Consider the following 21,748-nt stretch of genomic DNA (forward strand, 5'->3'; position numbering starts at 1 on the left):
GTTATAACACAACTTATCCATCCATCACTGGTCAGGGTCACGGGGCAATTCAGGGCAAACAGACAGACAGACAGCCACACATGCATGTTCACACACACGCACACACACACACACACACACACACACACATACACAAACACACACGGGTGATTTAGGGTCACCCATAAATCTCATGCATGTTTTTTGAAGTGTGAAAGAAAACCAGACTACCTTGAGAAAACCCCCACACACCCAAGACATGCAAACTCTAAATGGAGATATTTGAACCACAAGCTTCTGACTGTGATGATGGAGCATTAATCACTATTCCATCATGTGGCCCAAGTAATACATTATATAGTGAAAATATTTGCAAAACAAAGGGGCACTACTATTCTGCTGGGAGTCTTGCACTGGTGCTTCATTGTCTGGCAACCAGAGATATAGAATAAAAGATTACACATTCCATGTTCATTTAAAAAAACATAAAGGAGATTTAAGTTTAGTCACAGGGAAAGAAAAAAGTGAGAGAAATAGCTTGAGGACAGTTTTGGGATGAACAGGAATGAGCAGACATTGCACTTACAAAGACTCATTTATCGATTTTAGCTCTGTGTTTATGTTTTCAGCAAAGCGTACGTCATCACGGCTCTGATTGGCTGTCGCAAAGAGGTTTCTGAGCGTAGCTGAAAGCTCATTGGTTAACTTCCTGAATGGGCGGTTCTTCGTGTCGCTACATCACCACCTTTTGTCGTTATTCGGCTGCTCCCTGCAAACTGGAAAGTCCCTGACAGCATAGAGAGGGTTTACTCAGAGAAAAAAGAAAGGAAACTTCGCTTCGCTTTGTCATTTTCAATGAAATGTTTTAATATTTTTGCCTGCCCATTGCGTTAGCAGACATTAACGCCTGGTTGGTTGTTTGAGGCGGGTCTTTGCTTTGCTCTCCTCCGACTACGAGCTCGGTGTTAGCATGCTAGCTCTTTGTGTGGCTAGCTGCTAGCCGAGGGATGTTTTGTTGTTGTTGAACTGAGCAGCCCTCCCGTCGTCTGGGAGAGGAGACTCATCAGCTGTGTATGGAAAAACGCCCTCTCGACGCATTTACAGCCTCTGGCATAGTCTGTGAAAGTGACTACCGACGCCGACAAAAGGGGGAGTTTGATTGAAGAAAAGGGAGATGGGAAACTGCCTAAAATCTCCCACCTCCGATGATATATCCCTGCTACATGAATCCCAGTCGGATCGGGCCAGCTACGGAGACGGTACTGACCCCGACCAGGAGCCACCGCCTCCCTATCAGGTAACTTTGACTGGGCAGCTGTTTCAACCCAAACATATGTAACCTCTGATTTACTTTAACTGAATCGTATGTAATGTTTTTGCGTGTCTGTGCGAGTGAAGCTATCGATGGTTTTGTTGTTGTCGTTTGTTTGTTTGTTTTTTCTTTTCTTTTTTTAATAAGGTGACGGGATTAAAATCTACTACCGGTCACTACAAATTCCAGACTACTTCCCGACATCACCCTTAGGTAGCAGCAACCCAACCCACTGACCCCGTCCCTTCATGGCACTGGAACTAATCCGCTTTGTTATATTCTAAGTTTGTCCATCTGTTTCCAGTCGTGTTTGTCTTTCATTGATATGACAGCAGCACGACTTTGTTACGTCCACCCAAACACCAAATAAGGTGATTTGATCTCTTACAGAGTGTGAATTCAGACACTTTCTCGTGGTGCTGCCTGTACATGTCCTTATAGAGATTGAGATTTAAATGAACTTGAGCCCTCACTTCCCCTATTTGCAACAAAATGAGTTGTGCAGTTTTTAGTTTTTTGATTAAAGGTGACTTTCATAACCACCTCAACACCTACTATGGCTGGTCTTCAGAGCAGCAACTTTGTCTGGTGCCCTTATTTCCTAAATTAGATTATCTACAAACAGACTGGGTCATGCTGTTGCAGTAAATGTGTAGCTTGTTTTTACCCATGATTTGTGTGTTTTCTGTGTCAAATGGTAGTGTGGCATGTGTTATGTAAGGCCCTGTCAGGGAGATTGCATCTTATTAGGTTAAGCCAAGTCTTATCTGTAGATTTGAGATAAGTGTGTGTTAAAGCATGGGAAACCACTAGTGATTCCAGGTCAGTTTGATATGAGACCTCCAGAAAGCATACTATTGGTTTACATGTAATGCATGATGGTGCAATGACTGCTTTTATACACTTATGTTATTAATAAAAGCAAAAACAGAACAATGTGTTTATGTTGGTATAAAATGTACAGTAAATATGATGACTCTAATCAGACCCTGAATATGTAACATTGTACACATCTAAAAAAGACTATGAGTAGAGAAATAATTGTATGAAATCATTGATTCATCTTTTAAAGTTCCAAATAAAATACAATAGACACAAACTAGTCTTTCTGGACAGAAAATCTACAGAGTCAACACAGAGTAAATCAAATTAACTGTTTTTTTCTTTAAGAATCGTTGGGCCACGTTTGCTAATAAAAATTACTTATCATGCTGCCCCACTGTAAGGCTGCCTTTGTTTTACGTTAGTCTGGAGACTTTGTTCAATGTAGCTGGGCATGTGAAAATGTTCACATTTTCATTTGATTTGGTTCACTTTCCCACTGCAATTTCAACAGCGATCCAAAATGATGGATTGGCTATTGCCAAAAGTGGAAACCAATCCTGCCCCGATCCAATCCCCCTTCACATGATTCTCAATAAACACATGCATGAAATGTAAAGCAATTAAAAAACAATGTTTTTGAGAATAGCCACAGGTAACCGTAAGATCCTGAGTTGATCACAGCCTGCACCTCGTTCACTCGCAAGTGAACGAGGTGCAATTCCCATGTTTTTAGGCAGCCTAAACTCTTGTTTGGCTTGTTCTGGAATGTAATGGACTTTCCCTCCTGCACAATCAAGGTAGGGTATCTGAGGAAGTGAACACTAGTTTTGCTTGAAACATACTGAACAATGCTGATGTGAAAGCATCCCAAGTGCTTCTTAACACAATTATGAAATTCATCATAACATCGCTGCTGACGCTTAGAAAAGTAGCTCGAGGTAACTTTTCAATCGTGTTTAAAAAATATGCACAAATTATACTTATTAATCATTTTTATTCATTTTTCATGTTGCACCTGTTCATGCTCAACATACTTGATGGATTTAGTTTCAGAGCAGCACAGCAAATTAAAACTTAAATTAAAAATTGCTAAATTTTTTTGGTTTAAATAACATGCAGCTACTTTTGTCATTTTTCCCTTTCAATGAGGAAGTATGTCACTCTTTCAATGACAAAGTTGAGCGAGACCACTTTCAAAGTCAGAGTCAAAGCATCTATCCATCATAGAGTGAAGTTGACAAAATAAACAACAGAAGTAGTTCTTGGTCTTTATGGAAATGCTCTGGGCTTTCAGAATTATTCATAATAACAAGAGTTTCACAAGAAGGTTGACTAACTAGTTAAAACCTACTTATACAGGACTCTTTCAGACCTGCCAGCTTTTCCCGGGTGACTACAGTAATCAGCACCTTCATCGTCTGCACCCAGCCTGAGAACACAGCTCACATTTTTTGTGTACTTTAGTTTCAGCTTAACACACTTAGGAAGTCCTGTGTGTGAGAGAGAGCGAAAGAGGACTAAATTCTCCATTGTTCTCTGTTGTAAATTGAATTTATTTGGCTTAAAAGTAGTTGAGTGTGGAGTGTAAATCCCATTAAACTCTGAATACTGGCTGGAGGCTTGTCCTCCATACAGAGGGAGAGGTTTATAGGCAAGGTAGAAAAACTTGATACTGGCAATCCCATCAGATCCACAGCATACAATGTGAACTGTGACTGAGTTTCAGATACATGATTCACAAAGGGATTCATTCTGTGTGAAAAGAGTCTCCCAGCCTTCATTTTTTTAGGAATACAACACCAGAATTACCAGAATAAATGAAGCGCTCGATAGCTCTGGTCTGATTAAATAAGAATGAACTAAAGTGGGCAAATTACTATTAACTTTCAATTAAAAACAAGTAAATGATTACCTACAGGCTCTCACTTAACACAAATTGTTGACTAATTGTTAAGAGGGCGTGAATCTGGGAGTGGCGAAAGACAAGTTTTGACTCAGCCACACACTTCAGTTGACCTGTGAGAACACGCCATTGATTTGTTATGCTATTGTCTTAAGAAGAGTTTTCTCAGAACCCGTAAAGGCAGATCAACATTGAAAGCTGGAAAAAGGTTTTATGGCTTCAAAGTTATCGAGAGGTTTCATTTCACAATGCATTTGGTCACTTTGGGGTGCTTTCAGTTAATCATTGACATTCATTTGAAGATGGTATGTGTTAGAAAAAAGTTTGGGATTTTTCGGTCAATTGATGGCAATAAGGCTGCGATAATGATAGGTAAGAATGTTCATGTTTCTCTGCAATAGATACATGTTGGAAGCAATTCTTAGCTTTTAGTATTTATCCCTGCATCAGACTCAAAAGCATTTAATGTTGTGATGGTATGGTGTAATTTGCTGTCATGTTTTGAGTCTGTACCTGGGCCTGGTGAATATTGTACTGAAGCTTGATTTGAAGGAATTTCCCGAATCGATTCAAAATCTCAATATCTGCTAGAAAATCACAATTATAGGTTTTCTTAAAGTTATTCAGCTCTAATTGAGATGATAAATTATTGTAAATCTGCTTGGATTTCAATCTATACTGCAATGTGTAAGCTAGTACAAAGAGATGACAGAAAATCTAAATTATCTAAAGGCTCCACGGTGTTTGTATGTGATACATTCTGTCTCAAACTTGCCTCTCAATAAAATGTATATATTATGTGTGGTCAAGCTGATTTTAATATTTGTTTCAATGTGGTGAACATAAATAGATTTGCATGTGCATCAAATTGTCCGTCAAAAGTTCAGTATGTCTTTGACATAAACTCACAGACAACAGGTGCTTTCACTGACTATTTGAATGGCAGCCAGAGTTTTGTTTGAAATATAAATCAAACTGTTGCATTAAAGCAGTTTATTTTCAGAATATTGAAGCCTACCAAGACGAAGTCAATAAATAATAGATGGATTGATGGTAACAGAATAAGATTAGGAGATAAGATAAGGCCAACATATATATGAGTGAACTACTTTAAATCATGTTGAAATTAATCTGCGTTTCAAGTCTTTTATTTCATAGCTGTTGGGATGGCGACAAAGCAGAGAGGGTACACTTGGTCTGGCCTCTGTTCCTAATTTTGGCTTCAGCTCTTATCCCCATTAGATTGTGTGTTGCGAGAAACACAATGTGTATTTAGTGTGGTGATTTTTCACAGCAGCTGGTTAGACCGGTGCTGACTCATCGCGGTGGGACTGGACTACGAGAGATAAGGCACCCCAATGTGCTTCCATCTGAGAGGGGAATTTCAGTGTGTTTGTGAGTGTTTTTGTGTGTGCTTCTGGTCCTCTGGTATAAAATAGAATAAAAAATACTTTATACTTTATTAATCCCTGGGAGAAATTCTTGCAGCATATAGCTCCATCCATGCAGAAAGAACATACAATAAACAGCATAGAAGTTACAATATCTATATGAGAGCATAGAATTAAATAAGTAATGTTAAATATAATATATACAGGGCTACACAGTGGCTGGTATAAGCATAAAGAAATAAACTGCCTGAAAAACACAAAAAACACTATTTAAAAAAGGAGATAGTCTTATTGCAAAAAGAATTAAGGATGCTGCACTTCGGTGTTGTGAGTCTGTTTCTGAAAAAGCTTCTGCTGTTGACCAGGACATCGTGAAGGGGCTGAGAAACAATGTTCGGGATGGCCATCAGTTTGGTTCGCCTCCTTCTCTCTGATACCACCTGTCCAGAGTCCGCCTTCACCCCCACCACATCTCCCTTGTACATAGCAGCTTTGGCAAGTGTGCCTCAGCGATAGCTGAAGTTTTTATTGATTCCCATTTACTTTGGTCTTGAAGCCTTTACAGCTGAGCTTTACTGGCTGAAACCTTACAGACTTTCAAAGTCAAAACTTCTTTAATACATTTCTGTTTTCAGACTTTGTAACCAGTTCCGCCTCCAGAAGCAGGAAAGCTTATCATCAGGGTTGCTTGGTGAGATTTGGCACAGCAGCAGAAAAAATACACTTCACAAAGAAGCATTTAAGTGTGATAATTTTTATGTTAATTTTGAGATGAAATTCTGATATAAAGAAGTGTTCTCACACACACACACACACACACACACACACACACACACACACACACACACACACACACACACACACACACAGAAAGAAGTAAAATACAGTATGTCTAATAAGCATGGTCAAAGATAACTATAGTCTCTCATTCAGTGGAATAGAGGATGCATCACTGACTGTTGCAGATGCATGCAATCTCACAATCGAGAAGCACAGTCTGACGACCCTTTGCGCTGCTGTCAGGATGAGAGGGTTTCCTGTCAGCAGTTTGCTTTCAGCTCAGTGAGCTCAGCTAGAAGAAGTCGGGCTAGAAACTTTGCTTTAGACGTTGTTTTTAATTAGCTGTCAAACTTGGACTTGAAAGAGAGAAAAGGAAGACAAAGGAAAGAAAGACGTGGAAAAGGAAATAAGGGTGAATTTCTGAGCGATTGTGGCTGCATCTTTATTAAGCTATGGATGGATCACCTCATTGAGTGTAGATTGGGACAAGACAACAGCATATCAATAAGCATAAATGAAAGCAGGACAACTATTTTTTTTAGAGTTTTGTTCTTCAGGTATTATTCAGTAAGTGAAGAAAATAAGTTCTAACAATTTCAGCTTCATTTATTTAACACTTTCCTATTGTGTTTAGGAAATCAGCAGGTACTGGGAAGATAAGCTAAACTAAAAGGACTGTTCTATCACTGGAAGCATGATGAAGTAACATCAGTCAAATTTGATGTTGCTTTTTGTCTCTGTAAGGGAGTGGTGCACTATATCTGAGAGCCCCTTGTAATAGATCACCTAACGTCTTGTCCTAATATGGCAACCGAAGTACTGCCGTGGGTGGAGGGGTCAGTGCTGACAAACAAGCCATTGTACTACAGGTCAGTGACACAGTCTGTGGGCTTTGGCTGACACAGAGCCACACAGAGGTTACTGTTCATGAGGGCTTACCACAAAGGTTTGGACTCCAGCAACCACCAGTGAATGTTTTGTCTGCTGCACGACTTCATCTATCAATTTAGTTCTTGGCATCCTTTGATTGAGTGTTTGAAGCCTGTGCACTTCAGCAGAGGTCAGGGTGGATATAGTTAGTATGATTAAGAGTTGTTCAGGGCTGTTATTAAACGTCTTGTTGACAAAAAATTGGTTCATTCTGTTAATTCATTCATTATGTTAATCACAGAATAGAAAGTATTGAAGTGATAAAAACCTACAGTGAAACTTTCACCCAGAGGCTAAAGCAATGACATGAAATGAACGAGAGAGACTGACTGACCTTGGTTTTTTGTTCACTATAAATTTTTTTTTGTATCTGTTTTAAGGTGACATCTTTTAAAAAAAAAGAAAAAAGTATATATATTTTTTTCCAAAGTATCATAAATGATGTAATACTTTCCATTATAGACCACTACCTCTGGGATATTTCCAAATAGAAGTATGTTGTTTGGTCTTTAATAATTTGCCTGTTTACAACATATACGGGGAAGCTTTAAAGCCTGTCCACATGGGCACAAAAATGTTTCCATTCACAAAGCTCTTCTGGACACACGAAACTGTACCTAGAAACAAGCACATGCAGCTTCAAAAATAAAAACAAAAAACTATAGTAATTAGAGCAGGCCTGTGGTGGTGCGGTAACGACGCCACAGAAATGCACCCAAAACAGGAAAACATGAAGCATACACATAAGCTCAAAAACACACGAAAAATAACCAGGTGTGTGAAACGCATATGATGTATATTTACTTCAATTTACATTTGTTCACAAAAATGGAGGCGACCATGTTTGTGTTGTTGGTTGGCGAGTGTCGTGCGTGCGGATTAAGGGTGAGGTAAAGTTATTATGATGCCACTGTATTTACCTGTAAAGGTCGAGACGCTGCGCAAGCGTTTTCAGATTTCGCCACTCAAGGAACAGGTTTTTTGTGGTTTCACTCTCTCTACAAACTCTCTGTGTCAATGAAAAACCTTTTTTTAAAAAAAAAAGAAAGAAAAAAAAAAAGTGGGCTCTCTAAAGAAGAATATGTGTCTTTGCATAGACAGGCAGCCTCTGATGTAAAAATGAGATTTAAATGTCCTGGTCTCTAAAGTCATGCGTGTGCCCGTTAGTACCCAAGCAATTGGACTGCCTCTCTCACTAAAGTGACAATTCCAGACGACAAAACTTCACCTTACAGTCTGGATGCCCAAAGTCTGGTTCACCAGAGACCTGAGGATCTAACTGTGAGCATTCTAATGTAGTGTTTTGTTTTTTGTTTAATTTTTTTTGCTCTGTAATGCTAATCAAAAGCTTACTGCTTAATATTAACTTTCCTTACTGACAAAGCTATGATATATATATATATATTTTTTTTAGCCAGAGAGGTGAAATCTTGGTGCATGTCAAAAATTGAACTAATCGAATCAGTTCAATACTCAGCAAGGGTCTAGTTAGCAGCTGTGTCTCACGTGATATTTTGTGCATTGACCATTATATCTGGTGAATATTGCACAGCCCAAATATTACGTAACCTTTAACATTAATTGTTCATTTTTCAAATAATACATTTCGTTTTTGTCATGGTTGAGCAAAATACTACCAGCTCAGTAGGGCTGTCTTGTTAAGTATTTCTTTCAGTATTACAATTTCAAGTTCTGGTATTGGGAGTTTAAACTGCTGTTGTTGGAGTTTAAAGTTCTCGTAATGTGATAGCCCTACAGTTTACTTTGAAAATGTAGTTTCAGCTCTGTATGTTCTAAAAAAAAACTAAAGTCCCAGATATGTTTTTGGGTGGTTAACACTGCTTCAACTTCAAAAGTCAACTTCAGATTTTGCTTCACTGCAAAAATACACTGCTATTTTCTTGTAAAATTATTTTGTCACATTCACCATCCACTTGTGTCCTTTCTGAAGTGAAAGGTTTGTGTGGGTTGGTACTCCCAGGAGACGGCAGTGCCTCAGCTCCCTGCTGTGATGAAGTAACGTGATATGCACATGTTAACATAACATCAGCCTGTGCTGTTATCACATCAGCAAACACATCCTGTGATGCTTATGTCCATCCTCTCGCTTCTCTTTTCTCCCATTGTTGCAGTCAGAAGCTATGTGCATGTTCCCTTGCATTGTGTCCAGGTGTGTGCAGGCCTCGTTTAAAGATTTTGTTACTTTGCCATCAGACAGCTACAGTTTCAGGGCTGAAAAATGCCTCGTGTTTCATGTGTTGCTTCCCCTTTAAGTGCGTAGTCACTCTGCTTATGTTGCACAAAAGGTACAGCCACATTCAGCATGTGTATTTTGCTGGGCTGGATTTGACTGTGGTTTAAAAATATATTATGAGGCCTTTTTTATGTTTGCAAAGTCTGGTCACTGTAATTATGTCCAATCCAAGTGCTGCTCTTCTGCAACTCACTTCCCACATGCACATTAGGCCTTAATGCTCTGGCTGCTCTGGTATGTGTTTATCGCACTGGCATGGCCACAAGCTTTCAGTTGTTGCTGTGGTGTTGTTTTACAGTGTTAGCAATCGAGTCATTTACCCGTAAAGCAAGAGGCAGACTCCATAAATTAGTCAAGCGATGTGAATTTTTTTCAACATCTTGCTGGTTTTGTTGCTACATGAGACTGTCAATTAGGAAAATGTTGATATCTGTGTGTAAATGCCAGAAATCCATTTTTTTCTTTAACGATACAAAGCCATGACAGGGTGGAGGGAAATACTGTGGATCTTAACCAGTTTTATTAATAAGGTTAGCTTTAATTTGCCCACTTATCTTTTCTTCGTAGTTTTTGTTTTTCTTGTATGCAATCGTTGATAGGACGGGAATATGAATTCCTCCCTTTCCATTCGTTTTCCTCTCACTTGAACTGTGTGTATCTGCATGTGTTCTTTATTACCTTTAATTTTCACCTTGCTTCCCGCTTCCCATTAGCAGCCATGGCCTGGCAGGCCGACAGTTTGTGTTGCTGTGCGCTTGGCTCAGTAACCTACAGCATGCTTGGCAGAGGAAAGTAAGGTCTGTTCTTTGGCTCAGCGGGCCGCCACCGGCCCATCCCTCCCCCCATTAGTACTCATTCCACCCTCACCTACTCTCTCTGTCTCACTCTCTATCTCTCTTGATGGCTGCCCTTCTGGTCACCCTGAGGTCACTTAATGAACACTTGTCACAGCCCAGCTGACACGCCATGCATTAACTGGGAGAGGCAAATGACAACAATTATACTGCTGACCACGGCACAGCTGAGCACCACACACACACACACACACACACACACACACACACACACACACACACACACACACACACACACACACACACACACACACACACACACACACACACACACACACACACACACACACACACACACACATCAGCAGCAGCTGCTGCCCCCTCAGAGGCCCTGTCTGCAGCTTTTATTCTGGCAGCCGCCCCTTTTTGACATGGGCTAAAGAAGTGGCTGTAAGGGGCGCTGCAGACAGTTTCAGCTATTAAAATTGTGCTGACTCATGCATCGAAGTCCCATTCAGTCAGCTGTGATGCTAACTGCTCGCCTGTATGTCTGTATTTGTCATGCAACGATGATTTAACTGTTCAACTGCATGACATAGTTCACGAAATTAAACTGTTCCTGAAGTGTTTTATGTGCCTATTACTTTGAATAAAATAAAAACAATGACAAATGATCAAATCATTTAGGTAATTTCCTTCTGCTTATCACTGTGAGAAATTGAGTCATCGCATTGAACCTCATTGCCTTTGTGTGGCAAGATAATATAATGGCATTTATCTTGTCACAAGGTTAAACAGCTTTTGAATACAGAATTTGGATGGCCAGTTATTTGCCTTAACAAAAAAAAAAAAGCAAAAAACATTTGAAGGCTTTTTGAATCTTTTTTAGAACCAGAGTTAATCCTTGACAAATATTTAGCGGAATGAATCATCTGGTCAGTTATAATTCATTTGCATTAGCATGTGTGTGCTGAAGTACACAAAGCAAGAACACATTAATGTTAGCTTTGTTTAGTGATTAGTCAGTAGGGCACACAATAAGCCCATGAAGAGGGTGAAATCTTAGAGTGGAATCTATGGGATCACCCAGCAACTCACATAAAATTTACTGCAGCACCCATAAAGAAAATAGAGGAAAATACTGCTAGAACATGAACTTTTCAACTCATGCCCAAATTAATTCAAAATTCAAATATAAAGTGACGGCGGTAGCACTCACATCTTATCCCTCTACATATGCAGGATTTTGCTTAATTTGAAACAAACATTTTGATGCTGCCTAATAACATTTAGGCAAAAATAAAGTAGAAAATATAGAGTAGTTATAACTTGACCTTTTACTTGTGCGAGCAAACCAGTCACATTGAGTAAAAGACACATTGTTTTCTCTTAGTTGTGGATTAAAAGCTGCTAATTGGATTGTCTTTTACTGAAACATTTGTGATTTTGGAATTTATTCGTATGTGTGGTGGATTCAAATGCACAGTTCGGCAGTGGTCTGTGGATGTGTAAGTGCTTAAAGAAAGATAACATGTAATATCATTTCAGGTGACTTTGCTTAATGTCTGACATGGCCGTGACATTTTTTCAGCTGTCTGACATGAATATGTGTCTCAGAGTGAATTAAGAAAGGGACAGGAGGAGCTCAGGGGACTGTGTGTGAATCAGAAAAAATGAGGAAGGAAGATGACACAGCCATAAAGTGAGACCGTCATGACTAGTATTTATTTTGTGGGACGATGCCTGCCTCAGAAACGACAATAATTTAAGAAATATTGACATTGCAAAGGAGAAATAAAGCCATGCTAATCTGTCTCTCATACATTAACATTTCTTAAGTCTATATTTACAATAACAGCAACCAGTCTTCCAATCAGATATTCAGCACTATAGACCCCATTCCCAAAGTTTCTAAGCTTTTCAAAGGGAATAGCATAATCAAAATGCCAAAATTAGTGTTATAATAAAACATATTAGAGATATATTAGATGTAAGCTTTATAAGATTAATATACTACATAAAATAAGACTATTATTTTATTTAGTGTAGTTAAAGTATTTCAGACTTTGTCCACAAAAGTATTGTCCTTTAGGAATCATTTGAAGCCTTTCATTACACTCTTGGACAACCATGTTAGATGTTAAATGCTGCTGAAGCATGAAGACATGGCACATGCAGCATTCTGGAGGTTGTTATGTTGCAGCACGGCATGGCGTATTCATCATAGTTAAGTTGACGCATATGTTTAGGATCATTCTTGTGCTGAGCTACTTTATCTTGTCAGACCATGCAGGATCACAGTGGTTAGATGCATCAAACTGACCCTTGACATTCGCTCACATGCAACGCTAGCAGCAGCAGCGGCAGCCATTATTGCCTGCAGGTTGTTATCAACAATGCTTTAGTCACATTGGTTGCAGACTGTTCCAAGTTAGATGATATATTCTATTTTTTCACGTTATCTTTTTAAAACTTTATGAGAAAGTCGTGAGAAATCGCTCTGGTTTTGAGAGAGGACAGCTTGCGCTATTTTGAAATTGCAGATTGTGTTTGGTATTACTGTATTATGAAAGTTAAGAAAACTTGTAGAGAAACAAAACACTGACACTTCAGGTGCCCACTAGAAGGAATACATTCAGTTTTTTTTTTTTAACTGACTAATCAAATCCATTGTTAGTCTAAAGGCAGTTCTGTATATACTGAATATGTAATATACAATGTAAGCTGCAGCATACTGGAAATGTGACCTTTTGGATTGGCTCATCACAGTCAACTATGGAACCATATTACTGATGTGACTTTCATAACCGTTTCCCTTTGTATGTGCCAATGTGTAAAATCAAAACTCCATGATGACAATCTAGTTTCATTCACTGTTTCTTCAAATGAGAATCAGATTTAAAGAACGGAGAGGTTAGGTGTTGGTTGCTTTGTAGTTTGTTTCGGGCCAATGTCACGTGTCCACTCTTTGAAAACTGAAATTTTAGGCTGGGCCACATTCATTTATTTTTGAAAATAAGTGGGCTAATGCTACAAATCCTGTCACTTTATTATCAATTTAATGAACAGAGAAAAAAAAAGTACATTGAGATAAAATTTTAAGAAATGTGTTGTCATTTTATTTCTTCTGTCAAGTGAAGTGTGCAAAAACTGCTCTGAAGCCATCTGCTTCTGCTACGCTAAAGTGAGAGAACACCGCCACCTACTGACTGAGATCATGAACTGTAGAGCTCTGATTTTCATTCGGCGCTCATGCAATCTTGTGTTTCTAATGCGATTTCCGGTCATTGTGCAGGAGCAGATCCACGTGCCTGTCTACCATCCAACACCCAGCCAAGCTCGCCTGGCCACTCAGCTGACGGAAGAGGAGCAAGTTCGCATTGCACAACGCATTGGACTCATCCAGCACCTCCCGAAGGGTGTGTATGACCCGGGACGGGATGGCTCCGAGAAGAAGATCAGAGAGTGAGTATAAACGGCCATCTGTCTCCATCTGCATCAACAAAACCCAGTGTATATTTACCACGGGACAGAATTACAACACTTTCTGAGAATTGGTTATTATTTGAGAAAAAGTAAAATTGGTGCTGATATTATTCGCTGTGGAGACTCTCAAAGTGTTGAAGCTTGAGCTCCACTCACGGAGTTTTAACCACATTGCAGCCAATCTTAATTATCCTGCACGTTTTTGTTCAACATCGAATACTGGCTGTAATTTAAGGTTGAATGCCAGATTTTCTAATCATTTTTTCACATTGTCATATAGTAAGGCAATGCTCTGTGTGATTTGCTTAAATGTACCTGCCACCATGCTGATATTCAGTACATCAGCTTGACTTTGAATGTAATATTGGTAATATTTAAACAACCATTGCTCTACTGTCATTTATTGGTTGTAAGGAAAAACGCAGAAAGTGTTGGAAAAACAGCATTTATGATTTTTCACACATTAACTTGTTAGTGTATCTCCACATTACCCTGTTGTCATTTGACAATAGGAAAGAAATCATATGACTTGTGTTATTCTAGTTAGCTCCTCTAACTGTCATTATTGAGATTAGAAACTCTTGTGAGGCAGACCGATGCAGCCACAAAGTGTCTCACAGTTGTACTTTTCTGATAGGACTGGCTGTGTTGCTGTAATTATATTGATTTATGAGATTAAAAAGAAATCCCAAATAGTTCATTACTTAAAAGGAAAAAAATTGGTTTAGATCAGTCAGTTTTTGTACTTTTCGTTTTCTAATGTGTTTGTGGTAAATTTGTTGTGGGTCTGTGTTCACCTCTTCAGGTGCGTCATCTGTATGATGGACTTTATATATGGCGACCCCATCCGGTTCCTGCCCTGCATGCACATCTACCACATGGACTGTATAGACGACTGGCTGATGAGATCCTTCACCTGCCCGTCCTGCATGGAGCCTGTGGACGCCGCACTACTCTCCTCCTATGAGACCAACTGATTAAAACACCCCCAGCCCAGACTGGACACACGCACGCACGCACGCATACACCCAAATACGTACACAATTGATAATACACACACTTTCCATCTTGCTCACTTATATCCTGGATTAGTAAGTTGGTGATATCAGTGATCATGTAAAAGTTCTAGGATGAAGTGTGTCGTATTCCTTTGTTGGCCTGCTGGACAGGATTGCATCTGGGAATGGACTGGTGGGTTGAAGGGGGTTTCTGGTCGGGACGAGCACGAGTACGCCGGACCGTGGAAAGGACTGAAAAATCAGACGGAACAGCGTGAACTTGAACTCGACCGAGGATATACAAGTTAAATTATATGGCTTAGAAATGTTTCAAAGAGTTGCTTCTAAATATTCGATATGCTCACACTAGTGTAAACACTTCTTTTATTTTTCTTTTTCTCCTATTTTGAAACAAGCCTGTGACAGAACACTGGAGAAAGGACACATGACCGCTGTCCCCAGGCTGCAGATAGTGTTTGTTGGACTGCCGATGCCGGATTACTTATAACAAAGAAGAAAGAAATGTCTTTCGGAAGAGCTTCCAGATGCCTGCTGCTCAGACATATCTGCTGTAAGAATCACTACATTTGCAGATATGTGTCTCAAAATCTGCTGGGGATGAACATCAGATATGGAGCAGACTTGAGATTTATTCTGCAGGCATCTTGTTTTCGGCACTCAGGCCTCAAGTTCTCTCTTTGTACAGATAATTCCTGAGAAGAATGGGATTGGTCAGTGGATGAATTGTCTTGTGGCTTTGTGAAACCTGTTTCTTGGTTTGTTTTGCAGTTAGCATAAGGGCTCTGTTGAATCAGCGTTTACCAACAACACAGATGTGACAAACGAAAATGTCGTTGCCCCCTTTCCACCAAGGCAGTCTTGACACTTGTTTCACAGCCTTTGTTTTTATTGAAATTAGCCAAACAGCAATTCTGGACTTGGAGAACTGGTCCCTGAGTGGCACCAACATGTGGCTGTCTCACATCAAGATCTGCTAATGTTACCATCTGAGCCAGCCTCTGCGGTCGATTCACTTTGCTCTCAGTTCCCTCTGAAAAGTGCACAAACCAGTGCATTATCGAGCAAACTGTGAAGCAAGCACTCAAACCTGCAATTACCGGTACAGTGGTTTGTTGCTCTGAGAGGAAGGTGAGCTTTTCTGTCAAACCACAGGTGTTTCAGTTTTAATGAACAAGACATCAGATGTAGGGCTGTCAAAGAAAACCTCTCTTTACTCACAAGGAAATATGCAGAATTTCTCCTTTCTTCTGCTTTCCAGGAAAAGCTCCTTGCTGGTTTGCCAGTGCAAAACTTACAACAGCAGGCTGTTGTTTTTGGAAAAACCAACTGTCTCCTGGGGCTATGTCTTTTGGAAAGCAAAGATGCATATGTGTGTGTGTGTACACACACACACACACACACATATATATATATATAAGATGTGATGAGTGAGGTTCACATGTTGAACCACCTGTGAACAGAAACCAGTAAGAGGATCGTTTCTGTTGGTGGAAGGGGGGTGAGTGTGTGTTTTAGTCACTAATTTGACTTATAAGGATTTTATCATCTTGTGAGATCTTGTATTATTGGCCAAAGCACAGGTAGACCAGTGATTGAAACTTGCACTTCTTTAGCAGACTTCTGACAAAAAGAATATATACATTCATTAGTATTATCAATGTGAAAAAAATCTGTTTTACTTTGTGAAAATCCTCATGACCATCATTGATTTGTTATGAAGGCTACCATCTCTATGGACCAGGAGAGAGGGGGCATAATTTATTACAGATGACATTAACCAAACTACTGATTTACTTTGATGGTTTGTTGCTCTGTTAATTTCTAAAGAAAATCAAAAGCATTCAGGTCAACCAAATTTAAATTATACATCATATTGAGCTTATTTCATGTGTTTGCATTTATGAAATGTCTTCATCCACAGCTAGATGTAAAGTAAATATTCAAATTGGCCTGGTGTTGTCAGAGACGTCAGTTATACAATTTTGATTTTGTTTTCAATTTGGATGTTTTATATTTTTGTCAACTTTCATTTCTCGATTTAGGTTGCATCAAGTTAAGGCCTCAATGCAAGTGATCTCTCCAGATTTTGAAATGTCTGTTGCCCAAGACACACAGTTCATTGTAAAAGCACAAATAAATACAATTGCTCAGTTTTTTGTATTTTTCCCTCTCCTTGCCAGTGTTTGGCTTCTACGTGAGTTGATATGCAGTGGCAAAAAAAGTATGTGAACCATTTGGAATTTCTTAGATTTCACTCATTTCCCGTCCAATGTGATCCCACCTATACACGGTCATGGTTACGGACAAATTTGATATGCTTAAGGTAATACCGCACAATACTTGTCATATTCATGTCTTTATTGAAAATCTGCATTAAACATTCAACATTATCTTGAGCGGGAAAGTGAGTGGATACTTGGACTTGATAACTGCTTGAACTTGCTTTGGCAGCAGTAACGACAGCCAAGCTAATATGGTAGCTGCTAATCAGAGCTGCACAACACTTGGTAGGAAGTTTAGACCGTTTTCTCAACACAGCAGCTTTAGTTCATTCAATTCAGTTCAGTTTTATTTATATGGTGCCAAATACAACAAAGTCATGTCAAGGCACTTTTGGACAGAAACACTCATCAATTTCAAATGAGCCAGAATAATCCCTGATGGAAAAGAAATACCCCCTTTGAGCAAAAAGGAACCTCTGCAGAACTGGGTTCAGAGGTGAAGACTTTCTGCTGTTCCAGTTGGCATTAGTGGAGAGAAGGCGAGGACAGAGACAGATGTTCATCTATAATCATCTGAAGTCTTTTAATTTTAATCTTTTAATTATCTTCCACAACCTCTTCTCTGGATTCAAGCCTGGGCTCTGACTGGACCTCTCTAAAGGTGGATTTTATGTTTTTGATTACATTGTCGTACATTTACTTTGATGTTTCAGGGCGGTTTCTGCCTAATTCAGATACTTTTTCTTGCCACTATATATGAGACCTGCAGGACATTGATAAATCATTTGAGCTCCCCCTGCACAGTGGGCACGATACACATCAAATACAGTTTGAAGACATGCCTTTAGTGATGTGTGTGGATGTGCATGTGTGAGTGTGTGTGTACACCTACACAAATGTGTTTATTTAAGGCTTTGCAGCCTATGTGTGCGAGTGTGTGTGGTCAAGATCAGTGAGTGGCAGTCAGCACCTTAGTTTTTGCACAGTACTGTAATGTACTCTATATTGTCCTCCATCATTAAGATGGATCTTCATGGCCTTAGGTTACACACACATATATATATATATATATATATATATATATATATATATATATATATATATATATATATATATATATATATGGGGGTTGATATCTGCTGCTAAAATGTGAGTGAAGTTAAGTGAAAGACAACATGAAGCCGAGGGGATGATGCAAAGATTGTTTAGGCTGCTGTCGTTGGGCGGCGGTCACTGTACATGTCATGTCATGAATACGGGAGGCGTCTGTCCTGCTACGTCGTCTGAACACTAATAAATGAATCGTCAGTGCATTGTTGGTGTTTGGACTGGATTTCTGTCACATCATTGTCCTGCTCTCTTCCCCCGTAGGGCTGCCCCTACACTGTGACCTGCAGTCTGCCACAGAGTTTGGACTGAAATGCTTTTTTGCAGCGAGGGCAAAGTCCCTAATCACCGTCTGGATCTAACCAAGGCTGAGCGCAGATACAGTGAGCAGACATTGTGTGTGTCACAGACCTTAAACTCTGCTGTGTTCTGTGTGTGTTTATATGTGCCACAGTTTCTGCAACAATAATCAGTCTTACTGAGGAGTCCACATACCTGCCCCGATTCATCTGAACATAAAAGGCCTCCCAAAGGTGTTTATTATCGGAGTAAGTTTGTGGAGCTGCTTCTAACTATCACATTAAATATTCATACTGTTCCACCCCACCAGATGTCCTGTTTTATCTGTGCATATTTAAAAAATGTGCTCACATCCTCAGATAATGACTCACCATGTCCACCCTGTGTTTAGCTAGTTTTTTTTTTTCCTTTTCTCTAACAATGACACTGCTGCACAAAGAGTTCCAAGACGGAAAGACTTTCAGCCCTCACTCTGAATCTCCAGAAGGACTTATTTATTTAAAGTAGTCAAACTCATTCGAGGGTAAGCTATAGCTGTGTCAGATATTTGGTTGAGCGGCAAGCATTTCTCATATGTGAATGGCGTGTGCTGTGTGTTTGTTTTTGGATGCTTGTAAAAGACTGTTTGTAAGCAAAAATATGCGTATGCTATCTACTAAAATCAAATAAAAAGATATGGCAACAGCAGAAGACCCAGTGAGCTTTGATTCATCATTGCGTTAGAGTAGAAAATGGAGAATGTAGGTTTCATTCCAATGTTTTGCAGTTCACTTATGGATAAGATCAATCTAGGTTCTATTGAAATTCTCTCCATTACAGAAAACTTTGTTTTAGTCATTGTGTTATTAAAAAATCTGTAGGTTTTAGAGCGTGTGCTTTTCATTCCGCAGGAAATGAAAAAAAAAAAAGCTTTATCAATGCTGTGGAGTATGAAGAGCACCGCAATCTTATTTTATCAGTTATCAAGTATTCAGAGTAAGGAAAACAGGAAACTGACGGCAAATGAGTTTATATAAAACCACGACATTTACTCAAACTACATTTTAATATTGATTTCGACAATATTGCGTATTTTAAGCTATAGACTAATGGCCATTTTCACCGGAATAAATTTAAAGTATTCACAAAATATTAAATAAAGTGCTAAGATAAAGGCAAGGAGAAAAGCAGAAGCAGAAAAGCAGAAACAGGAAAGACGTGTAGAATGAATCTCTCTTCCTCTTTCACTCCATAAAACAATATATATACAACAGTTTTTTCCGACTATTAAAGAAACAGAAAATTGTGATTTGGTGAGGATAAAAGTCCTTTGACGCTATCGTAATAATTACAACAGCAAAATATTATTTAGTTTATGCTGTTAGTTCTTTGGGCTCTTTCTCTGTTTCAGCCTCATACCTCGTTCAGCACATGTGGTTGTAAATCAGCCAATCACAGCTCTCTGCATGTCTGTCGTCATATATAAATTCAGGGCCGGCCCGGGCGTCTCCTCCCACTAATTCCTCTTTACCCACCCTTTTTTTTTACCTACCCCATTGCATGTCATTTCAGGCCTTCAAGTCAGACACAAGTTTTTGAGGTTAAATTTTCTCCACAGTGCTCTACTTTGCTCCTCCACCAACCAGAGTGCGAATGAATGGTTAAAACTGAGACAGAAACCTTGGCTTGCACATTAGTTTAATCATTACAGTGTGCTGACAGTGCCCACCATAGTTATCCTGAACATGCTTCACACTTAGTGATTGCATCCAGCATTAAAGCATCCATTTTTTGATGTAAAAAATATATTTTGGGTTCACTTTTTTTGCAGGAAAACAAGACAGTATTTGTCAACATTATAATGAGGACACTGTCAGGGCTCAAGTAGCTTCAGGATAGAAGTGCTACCTGTGTGAGCCATGACTCATTTTAATGTGGGGCCTAATATATATTATAAATTGGCCTATAGTGTTTTTTAACAAACAAGGCAAAATAACTTAGCGAGTCAGGACATTTATTTGCAATCCATCAACATCGTTTAGTCTGAACCATTATTTGACAGTTACATTAAATTCAGCTTTATTTATAAAGTGCCAATTACAACAAAGTCGTTTCTAGACACTTTTACAGAGAATGTCCAACAGCTCCATTACACTTGCATGCTTCATTTGAACTGAAATGTGACCTTTTGGGAGCAGAATGAAAACCACATTCAGGCAAATTATATAAGGACGGTTACACCTGTTTTCTGCCTCAGCTTAGGAGTGTTCGGGATAAAGTACTTATAACTGAATATGTTTATTTTTGAGTTGCCCAGCTGGTGTGGTGTTGCATGTATTTCGTCGTTTGTGAAAAAGCTTAAGTATTTACAATAAACAGGCGTGGCTCATACACAGACGAGCACCGTGTTGTTGGACTCTCGTCAGCTCACAGATATGCCCAATAAATTTCGAAGGCCTCTTATTGCACGAGGAGGCCTGTAGACCTGCTGAGACGGTCATAAAGCCACTTATAGAAATATATCAAAGGAGAGATGGTCAAAGTTTCTTTACAAAGAAAATAAAGCTATACATCCACAGCTGGGTTAGCATACACTGACTGAAATGTGGAAAAATTGTTGTTATATTCCGCTTTGGCAAACATTGGAATATAAAAGAAAAAGAAAAACAAACAAAACCCCCAAACAAACAAACAAAAAATACGTTGATAAGGTGCTAAACATAATCCATTGTTGATTTTACTTAATTTGCGAATGACTGTCTTTATTTTGCACTAATATCGTTGCATTTGCAATTTATTTTTGCTTCTGTAATAACAAAATCATCCCATGTCTGGGAAATAGTTTACTAAGTGTACTTACTGTTCTTTGCAGGTTGAGAAAAATGTTTTACATGAATACTTTAGTAACTACTTAGATCGGCGACAGTCTGTAAAACTGACAATAAGCTTAAACAATCAGTGTAAGCCCATGAAAGAGGTATTACAGCTTGTATTGTCGGCAGACACCCGAATGCTGACCTCTTTTCAGCACCTGAAAGGCCTTTTGGGTGTAGTTCTCAGGTAGTTAAATACAACCGAATGCTTATTTAGAAGAACAAACGTCAAAGTTGTGAAATACAATGAAAATTAGAAAAAAAAAACAGATTGTAATCTATTTGCTTTATTTCACACATGCAGTAAATGGACATATAAATGTTTGTTTATTCAGTATCACCGAGAAATTGCTGTGGTGCCACAAAACGAACAATTCAAAATAATCAAATTTCAGTTTATTTCACAGATGGAGAAATGAGTTACACTGACACACTCGTGACAAGACTGTCTGGCACATTTTCACTATATTCAGCTTTTCATATTAACTTGCATTCCAACACTGAAATGCCTTAAAATGATTTCTGTGAATCTTAATGTTACTAAAAACAGAGACTGACTCTATTGCAATCCTCTGAGCTACAAGCCATTTGCGC

At 39.0% G+C, this 21,748-nt stretch overlaps 1 protein-coding gene across 1 annotated transcript; it reads left to right on the forward strand.

Moving 5' to 3' along the window:
- The first annotated feature begins 743 nt into the window (after nt 1-743).
- On the forward strand, nt 744-16,866 carry rnf11b (ring finger protein 11b). Its single transcript, XM_030082942.1, has 3 exons — nt 744-1,276; nt 13,464-13,633; nt 14,460-16,866. Exons 1-3 carry the CDS (start codon nt 1,154-1,156, stop codon nt 14,629-14,631), a joined length of 465 nt encoding a protein of 154 aa, XP_029938802.1. The 5' UTR covers nt 744-1,153; the 3' UTR covers nt 14,632-16,866.
- Nucleotides 16,867-21,748: the final 4,882 nt, after the last annotated feature.

Source organism: Salarias fasciatus, chromosome 23 (assembly GCF_902148845.1).
Source record: "Salarias fasciatus chromosome 23, fSalaFa1.1, whole genome shotgun sequence".
In the NCBI taxonomy this organism is placed as follows: domain Eukaryota; kingdom Metazoa; phylum Chordata; class Actinopteri; order Blenniiformes; family Blenniidae; genus Salarias; species Salarias fasciatus.